Source organism: Octopus sinensis, unplaced genomic scaffold (assembly GCF_006345805.1).
Source record: "Octopus sinensis unplaced genomic scaffold, ASM634580v1 Contig14088, whole genome shotgun sequence".
Lineage (NCBI taxonomy): Eukaryota > Metazoa > Mollusca > Cephalopoda > Octopoda > Octopodidae > Octopus > Octopus sinensis.
In genome coordinates, this window is record NW_021833105.1 from 10001 (window position 1) to 21386 (window position 11386).

The 11386-nt window shown below is 40.7% G+C and overlaps 1 protein-coding gene across 1 annotated transcript in view; it reads left to right on the forward strand.

The window, feature by feature from the left end:
* LOC118761492 (achaete-scute homolog 5-like) overlaps window positions 1-10777 on the forward strand; it is an 11376-nt gene extending 599 nt beyond the window's left edge. Inside the window, exons 1-2 of the mRNA XM_036499479.1 lie at window positions 1-420; window positions 10649-10777. The exon at window positions 1-420 is cut by the window's left edge and continues 599 nt beyond it. Coding sequence (XP_036355372.1) covers window positions 56-420; window positions 10649-10703 — 420 coding nt within the window. The 5' untranslated portion in view covers window positions 1-55 and the 3' untranslated portion in view covers window positions 10704-10777. The remainder of the gene's footprint in view (window positions 421-10648) is intronic.
* Window positions 10778-11386: the final 609 nt, after the last annotated feature.

The following is an 11386-nucleotide window of genomic DNA, read 5'->3' on the forward strand; positions in this document are numbered from 1 at the left end:
ACCGCCACCACCACCACCAACAACAACGCCAACAACAGAAACAATAAGAACAGTAATGGTAATATGCTGTTGGCATGTCATTTCTCGTCCGAATCCAGTAATTTCGGTTCTGTTCTCCAAACGGAGGGAGGAAGGGGAAGCCAGAGATTTCCGATGGAGTCAGATCCCACATCAATGGCAATTCCTGCTAAAAAACGACCCCTTTTCACCCCATTGTCTCATTCCACTTCCAAGTCACCTAATGGATTTCAATGGTGGGTTTGAACCAGCGTTTATACGGAAACGAAACGAACGGGAACGCGAGAGAGTACGTTGTGTGAACGAAGGCTATGCCCAGTTGAAGAAGCATCTGCCGTTGGCACAAAAGGACAAACGGCTCAGCAAAGTCGAAACGCTGCGGACTGCTATACATTATATAAGGTGAGTGGTCAATCAGTAGTCTTTTGGTAAGGAGTGCGTATGGATGGCCGGGGGAATGCAGCATTGGAAAACCGACCGAGAGGCCAACAAAACGTAGCCTTTCGCGAGCGCTGAGATCGTAGTTATCAATACTGTTTCCTGTAGTCGTGGCTCCAAATCAATAACGATCGACGTTTTCGGGTTCAGTCCCACTGCGTGGCACTTTGGCAAAGTATCTTCTGCTATAACCCCGGGCCGACCGAATCCTTCTGAATGTGTTTGATAGACGGAAACTGAAAGAAGCCCGTCGTGCACACACACACACACACACACACACACACGCACACACACATATGTTATAATTTAGAACAAACAGTAATTTGTCATAGTACTCGGAGTTTCGAATGTCGGAGCGAAGAGCTACGATGCATTCTCGTCGGCTTTTAATGGCAATAGACGCTATGATAAACCGTTGAATGAAAGGGAAGTCACTTATTATTATTATTATTATTATTATTATTATTATTATTATTATTGGCCAAGCTGGTACGCCTGCTCTTCGACTTTTTGTGGAAGGGTCAGGTGCCACTGGTCAGGCGGTCCATCTGCTGTCAACGACCGCTGAACGGAGGCCTTGGAATGCCGTGGTTGCTGTTGCGCAGACATGCGCTCAGGCTGCGGCATCTCAAGCGCTTCCTAGACGGTGAACAGGTGTGGTCGTCTTTTGTCAGACGCGATTTTCCGCAGCTCGTCTCTTTGACGGAGCTGCAGACCTGGATCAAACGTAGACCGAGAAAGGGCGCTTGGCACCTCGAGTGCCGTCAAGCCCTCTCCGCCCTCCGTCAGGCGGGCAATGCGATCGGTTACAGCTCCACTCTAGCGTTCTATAGAGGGTTAGTGGAGGAAAAATGCGACGACGTTCTCGGGGAAACTCTAGGCGTTGAAGATGACGAACTGTGGCGTCTGTTCGGGAGGACTTTCGGGCCGGGGCCGATGGATAATTTCCAGAGGTCTCTCGCCTGGCAGTGCTACCGAGGGGCTCTGCCTGTTCGAGATAAACTCTACCGGCACGGAAGTGCCGTCAGCCGGGCCTGCCCGAGGTGTTGCCAGGACGACGAAATCGTCCTGCACGCACTCGTCCAGTGCCCGAGTATTGCTGAAATATGGGTTTATGTCGAACAGCTACTGTCACGTGTAGGACGGATCCGACTATCGGCCGAATCCATAGTGAAGATTGCCCCGCCGACCTCCTTCAACAGGAGGGCGAGGCCGTTTTCTTGTGCCTAGTGGCTGTGGCGAAAGAGGTCGTGTGGTGGACTCGTTTGAAAGGGCTAAAGACAGACACTTTCCTCTTTGGTCAAGGCCTCATCAAACTTTTTCAAGTTTCACTTGAAAAGGAAGATGAGGTTAGAGAGGAAAGTGCTGTCCGATAGCAAGTTTTATGAAAGGTGGATGAATTGTGCGAGACTGGCCTGTATAAATGGACCAGTTCTCAGGTTTCGCCTGTGATTTCAAAAAGGTAATACAAAAGGAGAAAAAAGGGGACTCTCTACACCCCTTTTTTGACCAGGCTCCCGTTGGCTTTTGTAGGGTTTTTCCACCAGGAACCTTTCGAAACGTCTCCCCCTTTTGGGAGTTTTTCATTGTTTTATTATAATTATTGTTAATGTATTTTTACACGGATTTTTTAACAAACGGACAAAACCCTTTGTAACCTTTCGTCCTGTCTTGTCCCTTTATGTAATCATGCGTGTTAGCCCTTGTGGCCAATAAAAAAGAATTGATTATTATTATTATTATTATTATTATTATTATTATTATTATTATTATTATTATCTGTGAGGGCGCGTGGCTTAGTGGTTAGGGCATTCGGCTCATGATCGTAAGGTTGTGAGTTCGATTCCCGGCGACGCGTTGTGTCCTTGAGCAAGACACTTTATTTCACGTTGTTCCAGTCCACTCAGCTGGCAAAAATGAGTTGTAACTTGTATTTAAAAGGGTCAGCCTTGTCACTCTCTGTGTCACGCTGTTATCCCCGAGACTACGTTAAGGTACACGTGTCTGTGGAATGCTCAGCCATTTGCACGTTAATTTCACGAGCAAGCTGTTCCGTTGATCGTATCAGCTGGGACCGTCGTCGTCGTAACCGGCGGAGTCTTTATTATTATTATATATGCGTGTGTGCGTATGTGTGTGTATATATATATATATATTTATATATATATATACATACACATATATATAATATGAATATGTGTTTGACCCCACCATTGTTTGACAGCCGATGTTGGTGTATTTACTTCTCCGTAATTTAGCGGTTCGGCAAAAGACACCGATAGAATAAATATCAGACTTAAAAAAAAAAAAAGTAGTGGGGTCGATTCATTCGACTAAAATTCTTCAAGGCAGTGCTCCAGCATGGCTGCAACCTATTAATTGAAACAAAAAAAAATATATATATATATATATATATATATATTATATATATATATATATATATATATATATATATATATATATATATATATATATATATATATATTCATATATATATATATATATATATATATATTATATATATATATATATATATTATATATATATATATATATAATATATATATATATATATATGAATATATATATATATATATATATATCTATATAATATATATTATATATTATATATATATATATATATATATGAATATATATATATATATATATTTTTATATATATATATATATATATATATATATATATATATAGATATATATATATATTATATATGAATATATATATATATATATATATATATACTAGCAGTATCGCCCGGCGTTGCGGGTTTGTAAGGGAAACAACTATAAAGCATTTTAGAGAGTTATAGCCAAAAAAAATGGGAAAAAAATGATGGTAAATTTTTTTTTAGTTAAAAAGGTCGACTTGCGTCCCCTAGACAGTCTGTGGTTTGTGTTTCTGATTCTCGACCCCATGTCGAATTTATCGGTTTTTTCAGAACTGGGGAACTTTTCAAATTTTCGCTGCGTTAGTTTTGAATTATGACATTGGGCTATGGTGTGTCAAGTTTCATCAGAATCGGTTGAAAGCCGTGGTCAGGGTGAGGGTACGAGAAAACAGACACACAGAAACACACACAGACAAACTGCCGTTATATATAGAGATATATATATATATATATATAGTATCATATTCATATTCCAAAAGGCGCAGGTGTGGCTGTGTGGTAAGTAGCTTGCTCACCAACCACATGGTTCCGGGTTCAGTCCCACTGCGTTGCACCTTGGGCAAATGTCTTCTACTATAGCCTCGGACCGACCAAAGCCTTGTGAGTGGATTTGGTAGACGGAAACTGAAAGAAGCCTGTCGTAGTTATATATGCATATGTTTATGTATGTGTGTCTCTGTGTTTCTCACTCCGGCATTGCTTGACAACCGATGTCTACGTCCCCGTTACTTAGCGGTTCGACAAAAGAACCTGATAGAGTAAATACTAGGCTTACAAAGAATAAGTAGGTTCTGGGGGTCGATTTCTTCGACTAAGGGTGATGCTCCAGCATGGCCGCAGTCAAAGGACTGGACGCCATCTTCTATTTAGAAGAATGCACGAAACATCGGCTAAATTTCATTCCTTTTTTTTGTTTTCATAAGACGGTTGAATGTGACTTGATATCATCTGTAAATACAGAATGTTTGGTCCTATGTTTAGTTGTAACTAGACTAGCTGTGACCCGTTGGGTCACCAATAGTTCAAGATACCCGAAAAATCCGCGTCTCTTTGTAACCCGTGGTCCGATTTATGCGAAACTTGTTTTGTTCCGTTTGAATTCACATGAGCATCCGATTCATGACGTCTCCTACTTATGTCTCTTTCCCTCTATTTCGCCAGACGTTCAGCTATCCGAGCGTCCTGGTCTCTCCTGCTTCTATCTATTTCTCTCTGTTCCGCTACATACTCAGCCCTTGCTTTATCAGTCTCATAGATCCTTCTATTCGCATGCCTTTCCGATCTTGGGTAAATATTTCGTGAAAGACCCTTTCGTACGGTGTGAAATATTTTTTTCCACAAGTTTTTCTCGATTACATTCAACGTATCTGACCTCCAAACCCGTCGCAAGCCACTTTCTTTAGGAAAAGAAGTGGAGTGGAGGGATCAGAGTTAACCGGGAAACTCAGAGCTTCCCACTAACGGAGTTTTGTTTTGCAGGTTTTTTAAAAACTTTTCCTGGTTATTTCGCATGCTTTCAACGCTTGTGACATTGCAATCACGCGTAAACGGTTCATTTCCCCAGAAAAAAGAAAGATTTGACTGCTATTTCTAGCACGCCCTGCTACAACATAACGCTATTTGGGGTCCTTTATTGCAGATAGCTGTTACGTGGTAGCAGGGTGCGCTAGAAATAGCAGTCAAATCTTTATTTTCTAGAGAAAGGAGCCGTTTACACGTGGTTTCAATGTTACATTCGTTGAAAACATGCGGAATAACCTGCAAAAGAAAAAAAAAGCCCGCGAAACAAAACTCCGATTGTGGGAAACTCCGTGGGTAAGAGGAATTTGCAAGTAATTATGAGAAGGAATAAATTTAATAGGAAGGGTGGTATTAGTGAACTAGTTCTCTTATCTCCCTCCCACCATTCCCTGTCTTAATACCACCCCCATAACCCCCCGACCCTCCTGCACCCCACCCCCGATACAGCTTGCTATCCACATTTAATCATTCCATCTTTGAACTTCCCTGTATTGAGATCTGAAATGTAAAATCTTCATCCTGATGACGGAAGCTTATCCAATGTTGATCGCATCCATTACGGCCGGATATTGTGATGAAATACATCTACCAACATTATTATGGACCTCCGAGCCCCCAGAAACAACTGTTGGAATTATAACACTTTTCTTCCACCCTTTTAATTTCCTCTGTTGTTTGTACTCTGCGTAATTTGGATCGATTAATGTAAATATCTATACTTAAATATTCATCGTCGAAATAAGTGGTTCTCTTTGCTACGAGTTATTTTAGCTCTTATTTCTAGCAATGCTGGTACTGACTAGTGCTCTCAGTCACTCTAGTGACGGATATATATATATATAATATATATATATATATATATATAATATATATAGTTAGGAGCACTCCGTCGGTTACGACGACGAGGATCCCAGCTGATACGATCAACAGAACAGCTTGCTCGTGAAATGAACGTGCAAGTGACTGAGCAATCCACAGGCACGTGCACCCCTAACGTAGTTCTCAGGGAGAGTCAGCGTGGCACAGAGTGTGACAAGGCCGGCACTTTGAAATACAGGTACTACTCATATTTGTCAGCTGAGTGGACTGGAGCAACGTGAAAAAAAGTGTCTTGCTCAAGGACACAACGCGTCGCCGGAAATTGAATTCACGACCTTACAATCGTGAGCCGAATTCCCTAACCATTTAGCCACGCACCTTAACACACCACACCACACACACAACACAAATATATATTATATATATATATATATATATATATAATATATATATATATATATATATATATAAATATATATATATTATATATATATATATATATATATATATATATATATATATATATATATATTATATTTATATACGACGGACTTCTTTCAGTTTCCGTCTACCAAATCCACTCACAAGGTTTTGGTTGGCCCGAGACTATAGTAGAAGACACTTGCCCAAGGTGCCATGTGGCTGGTAAGTTAGCTACTTACCACACCCCACTCCTACGCCCATATATATATATATATATATATATATATATATATATATATATATTATATATATATACACATACATACATACATACATACATACATACATACATACATACATACACACACACACACACAACACACACACACACACACACACAATATATATATATTATATATATATATATACCCACGACGGTTTACTTCATACCTTTTCAAATCCACTTCCGCTGGAAAGTTTTCGGCTAACCCAGTGCTATAGGAGTATCTACGAACTTCGAACTTTGTATTGTTGCAATGTGAATCTCTTAAGCCCACCCCTATATGAAAGTTGAAGCTCAGGACTAATAGTTAAAATTCCACCCTCCACCCTCCAAACTTGGGCATAATTAAATATTTCCTGTTTTTACGGCAAATTAATTCGCCGTCCGACAGTACTACAACCGCACCCCTAAAAGTTTTGTCGTATAAGGCAAGTTGTCTGTTACTGTTCTTGCTATTGTTGTTTAGCCCCGCGTCTATTTTCATTACGCTTTACGTATGATGAAACCGTGAACATTCGTTTTCCTTCTCAAGCTAAAAGTATTTAAGTGTGTATTACGTTTGGTGCACATTTATTTCTTACTCAACCACGATTCTGGAGCAGTTTATCACGATTTACACCATCCAATGAATCTCTCCTTTTTGTACGATAGGTAGTGATTTGAGAGAGAGAGAGAGAGAAAGAGATCAGAGAGAGACAGACAAAGAGAGGGGGAGAGAAGGAAAGAGAGATAGAGAGAGAAAGAGAGAGAAAAAAGTGAGTTAGAGAGAAAGAGAGAGAGAGAGAGAATGAATTATTCGGTTGTAATCAAAGAGGGTGGTTTATCGTTTTAAATGTCTCAATATGCTTAAGTATATTTATTGACCCCTGGGACACTACGACCTCGAAGACACCCAATTTTGACCTGGAAAAGTTTTAATAATTATACTAATAATCCTTTCTACAATAAGCACGAGGCGTGGGATTTTAGGGGAGGAAACTAGTCGATTATATTGACCCCGGTGTTTCACTGGTACCTAATTTATCGACCCCCGAGTAGATGAAAGGCAAAGTCTGATTGCTTCTTTCATAAATAAAATTCTATACTTAGCGATATGTGAGAAACTGAGTTATCTTTCGCAGCTGACGAAGCTGAATGACATAGAAACACATGCGTCCTACGATCTAGTGCTGTCACTCACAGGCCAAAACAAAATATATATTTAAACAAGTTTAAAAGGAGAATTTTCATCCTGTGCTATGCCTGCAACGATAGACCTTATCTCGTTCAGCTACACTTAAACGTAGCGAACATGATTGTACAAGAATATATTTGTTGCAATACGAAATTGTTAATCTTTCTCTGGAGTAAAAATTTAGTTAATAAAATGTATAAACTTCGTCCTTAGTGGGGGGGGGGGTCGTGATATATTTTCGAGATGAATTTTAGAGTTCACAATAATAAATAAATAGATAAATAATGTCCTCAAAATAGTAATTAAATATAAATTTAATACGATAATGAAAATAAAATTTAATACCGTAATGAAATTAGAATTGAATACCGTAATTAAGTTAAAATTTAATACGCTAATGAAAATAGAATTTAGGTCAAAGGCATAAAGATGGATTGTAAATATGTTTTTAAAATTGTGAGATATTATTTGAGGCGACATTGAGCTTGTAGTATTTCTAGCAGAAGAATCAACCAGCTGGGGGCTTCCCAAAATGGCTCATCTAAAATTTTAGTCTAGATTGAGGTGACTCGGTCAATCCCTTCCTCGTTGCGTGGTTTGAAGGGTTTAGATGAACGTCTCGTGCAGACAACAGGATTGGTATTAATTGGAATAAGACCGATTATATAAATACGTAAATTGAGGTTTTAGCGCTACTATTGTTGCTGTTGTTGTGGATGACGGTGATGATGATGATGCGGGGGATTGTTATTGTTGTTTAGTCTCGCCATACCAGCCTTGCCATTCCTGTCTGTTTAAAGGAATCTTGAGTTATAAAGTCAAAAAGAAGGTCGTTTAGTGAAATTAGTGCAAGATGATGGAAAAAAAAAATTACAAGCGCAAGAAAGTAAAACAACAACAACAACGACAAGTAAGCAAGCAAACACAAAAAAAGAAAAGAAACTAGTTGAATTAATTATGCTAAACATTTGTTACATTTAATTAAGAAGGAAACACGAGTAAACAATGAGTTGGCTGTGTTTAATGAGGAACGATAACGAAAGAGAAACTACTTGAATTTGATTTAATGTACACACACACGCACACACTAACATATGTATATGTGTGTGTGTGTGTGTGTGTGTGTGTGTTTATATGTATATATATTTTTAAAATTTTTTATGCGCCCTTTTCAAGCCTAGCCAGGCTCATGGGCCCGGTTTCACGGTTTCTGTGGCGTATGTGTTCCCTCCCACCCACCAGCTGTACGGGACGCCAGTCCATCGCAGCGTTACTCAAGAAACAGGAAGAAAGAGTGAGAGAAAGTCGGGGCGAAAGAGGACAACAGGGGTCGCCACCAATCCCTGCAGGGGCCTCGTGGACCTTTAAGTGTTTTCGCTCAAATAACACACACAACGCCCGGTCTGGGAATCGAAACCGCGATCCTCTGACCGCAAGTCCGCTACCCTAACCACTGGGCCATTGCATCTCCACACACACACACACACACACACACACACACACACATATATATATATATATATATATATATATATACACGAGGCCTATTTTCTAGTAGCTATCATGGTCTTTCTGTGTTTCTCTAATCTAAGCCTGAAAAAGACGGGTTTCTCTCGCATGGTCCCGAATCAGACAGTTTTAATAATAATAATAATAATAATAATAATAATAATCCTTTCTACTATAGGCACAAGGCCTGAAATCTTGTTGGGAGAGAGTAAACCGATCACATCGACCCCAGCACTTGACTGGTGCTTAATTTATCGACCCCGGAAGGATGAAAGGTTAAGTTAATAAAGTCCATAATAATCGTAATAATAATGTTTGTATATATACATATGTGAGTGTATGTGTATGTGCGTGTGTATTGATATGTATGTATGTATGTATGTATGTATGTATGTATGTATGTATGTATGTATGCATATATATATATATATATATATATATATATATATATATATACATAGGCGCAGGAGTGGTTGTGTGGTAAGTAGCTTGCTAAGCAACCACATGGTTCCGGGTTCAGTCCGACTGCGTGGCATCTTGGGCAAGTGTCTTCTGCTATAGCTCCGGGCCGACCAATGCCTTGTGAGTGGATTTGGTAGACGGAAACTGAAAGAAGCCAGTCGTATATATGTATATATGTGTGTATGTGTGTGTGTTTGTGTATCTGTGTTTATCCCCCTAGCATTGCTTGACAACCGATGCTGGTGTGTTTACGTCCCCGTCACTTAGCGGTTTGGCAAAAAGAGACCGATAGAAAAGTACTGGGCTTACAAAGAATAAATCCCGGGGGCGATTTGCTCGACTAAAGCCGGTGCTCCAGAATGACCGCAGTCAAATGACTGAAACAAGTTAAAGAGTAAAAGAGTATATATATGTATATATGCGCACACATACCTTCATACACACTCACTTCTTTGACTTCTGTCAGTCATTGGATCGCAGCTATTCTGGTGCACCACCAAGAAGGCTTTAATAGAAGAAATCGTTTCCATTTCTTATTCTTTAAAAGTTTCCTATTTATTCCATCGGTTCTTTTTTTTTTTTTTGCTGAGCCACTATGTTAAGGGGATGTGAAAAAAACCAACACCGTTTGACCATCGGCTTAGGAACAAATGGATTAACCTCTATTCATACATACACATACATATAGACACACGGTTTCTGTCTACCAAATCCACTGATAAGGCATTGGTCAACCACAGCTGTATTCTTTTCTACTCAAGGCACAAGGCTCGAAATTTTGGGGGAGGGAGCCAGTCAAAAGATCGACTCCAGTACGTAACTGGTACTTAATTTATTGACCTCGAAAGGATGAAAGGCAAAGTCGACCTTGGCGAAATTTGAACTCAGAACGTAGAATATAGACGAAATACCTATTTCTTTACTACCCACAAGGGGCTAAACACAGAGAGGACAAGCAAGGACAGACAAATAGATTAAGTCGATTATATCGACCCCAGTGCGTAACTGGTATTTAATTTATCGACCCCGAAAGGATGAAAGGCAAAGTCGACGTCGGCGGAATTTGAACTCAGAACGTAACGGCAGACGAAATACTGCTAAGCATTTCTCCCGGCGTGCTAACGTTTCTGCCAGCTCACTGCCTTTCAACCACAGCTTTGTTAAGAGAGACGTACCGAAGAGGATGCGCAGTAGTACCGCGCACGTATGTGTGTGTGTGTGTGTGTTTAGCTGAGTAAATAGGATCCCCAGAAAAACCTTTGTTTCAGCGTGAACCTTTATAATTCTCATCTATTATTATTTTGTTTTCACAGGTATCTGGAGGATATGCTTCAGATGAGCAGCGACACAACGAAAGGAAAGATCTGAAAGAAGAGAGACAGAACAACCTCATGTATTTGTTTGCCAATGGTGAAAACGATGACAACTGCGGTGATGACGACATTGCTGATGGTGATGGTGGTGGTAGTGGTGGGGGTGATGGTGGGGGTGGTGGTGGTGGTGGTTGTGGGTGATGGTGGTGGTGATGGTGATGGTGATGATGGTGGCGGTGAAGGTGATGATGGTGGGGATGATGATGGTGGTAGTGGTGATGATGGTGGTGGTGGTGGTGGTGGTGATGGTGGTGGTGATGGTGATGGTGATGATGGTGGCGGTGATGGTGGTGGTAGTGGTGATGATGATGGTGGTGGTGGTGGTGGTGGTGATGGTGATGATGGTGGCGGTGAGGGTGGTGGTAGTGGCGGTGAAGTGTGATGATGGTGGTAGGTGGGGGTGATGGTGGTGGTAGTGGTGATGGTCGGTGGTGGTGGTGGTGATGGTGATGATGGTGGCGGTGAGGGTGGTGGTAGTGGCGGTGAGGGTGATAATGGTGGTGGTGGTGATGATGGGTGGTAGGGACGGTGATAGTGGTGTTCTTGATAGTAAGAGATGGGTGGTTTTGACGGCAGTGGTGATGGTGGTTGTGGTTGTGGTGGTGGCGATGGTGCTATTGAGGTGACGTTTTTATCTTTTGTTTCTGGGGCGAAGATGGTATGAGGAGCCCGAAAGTG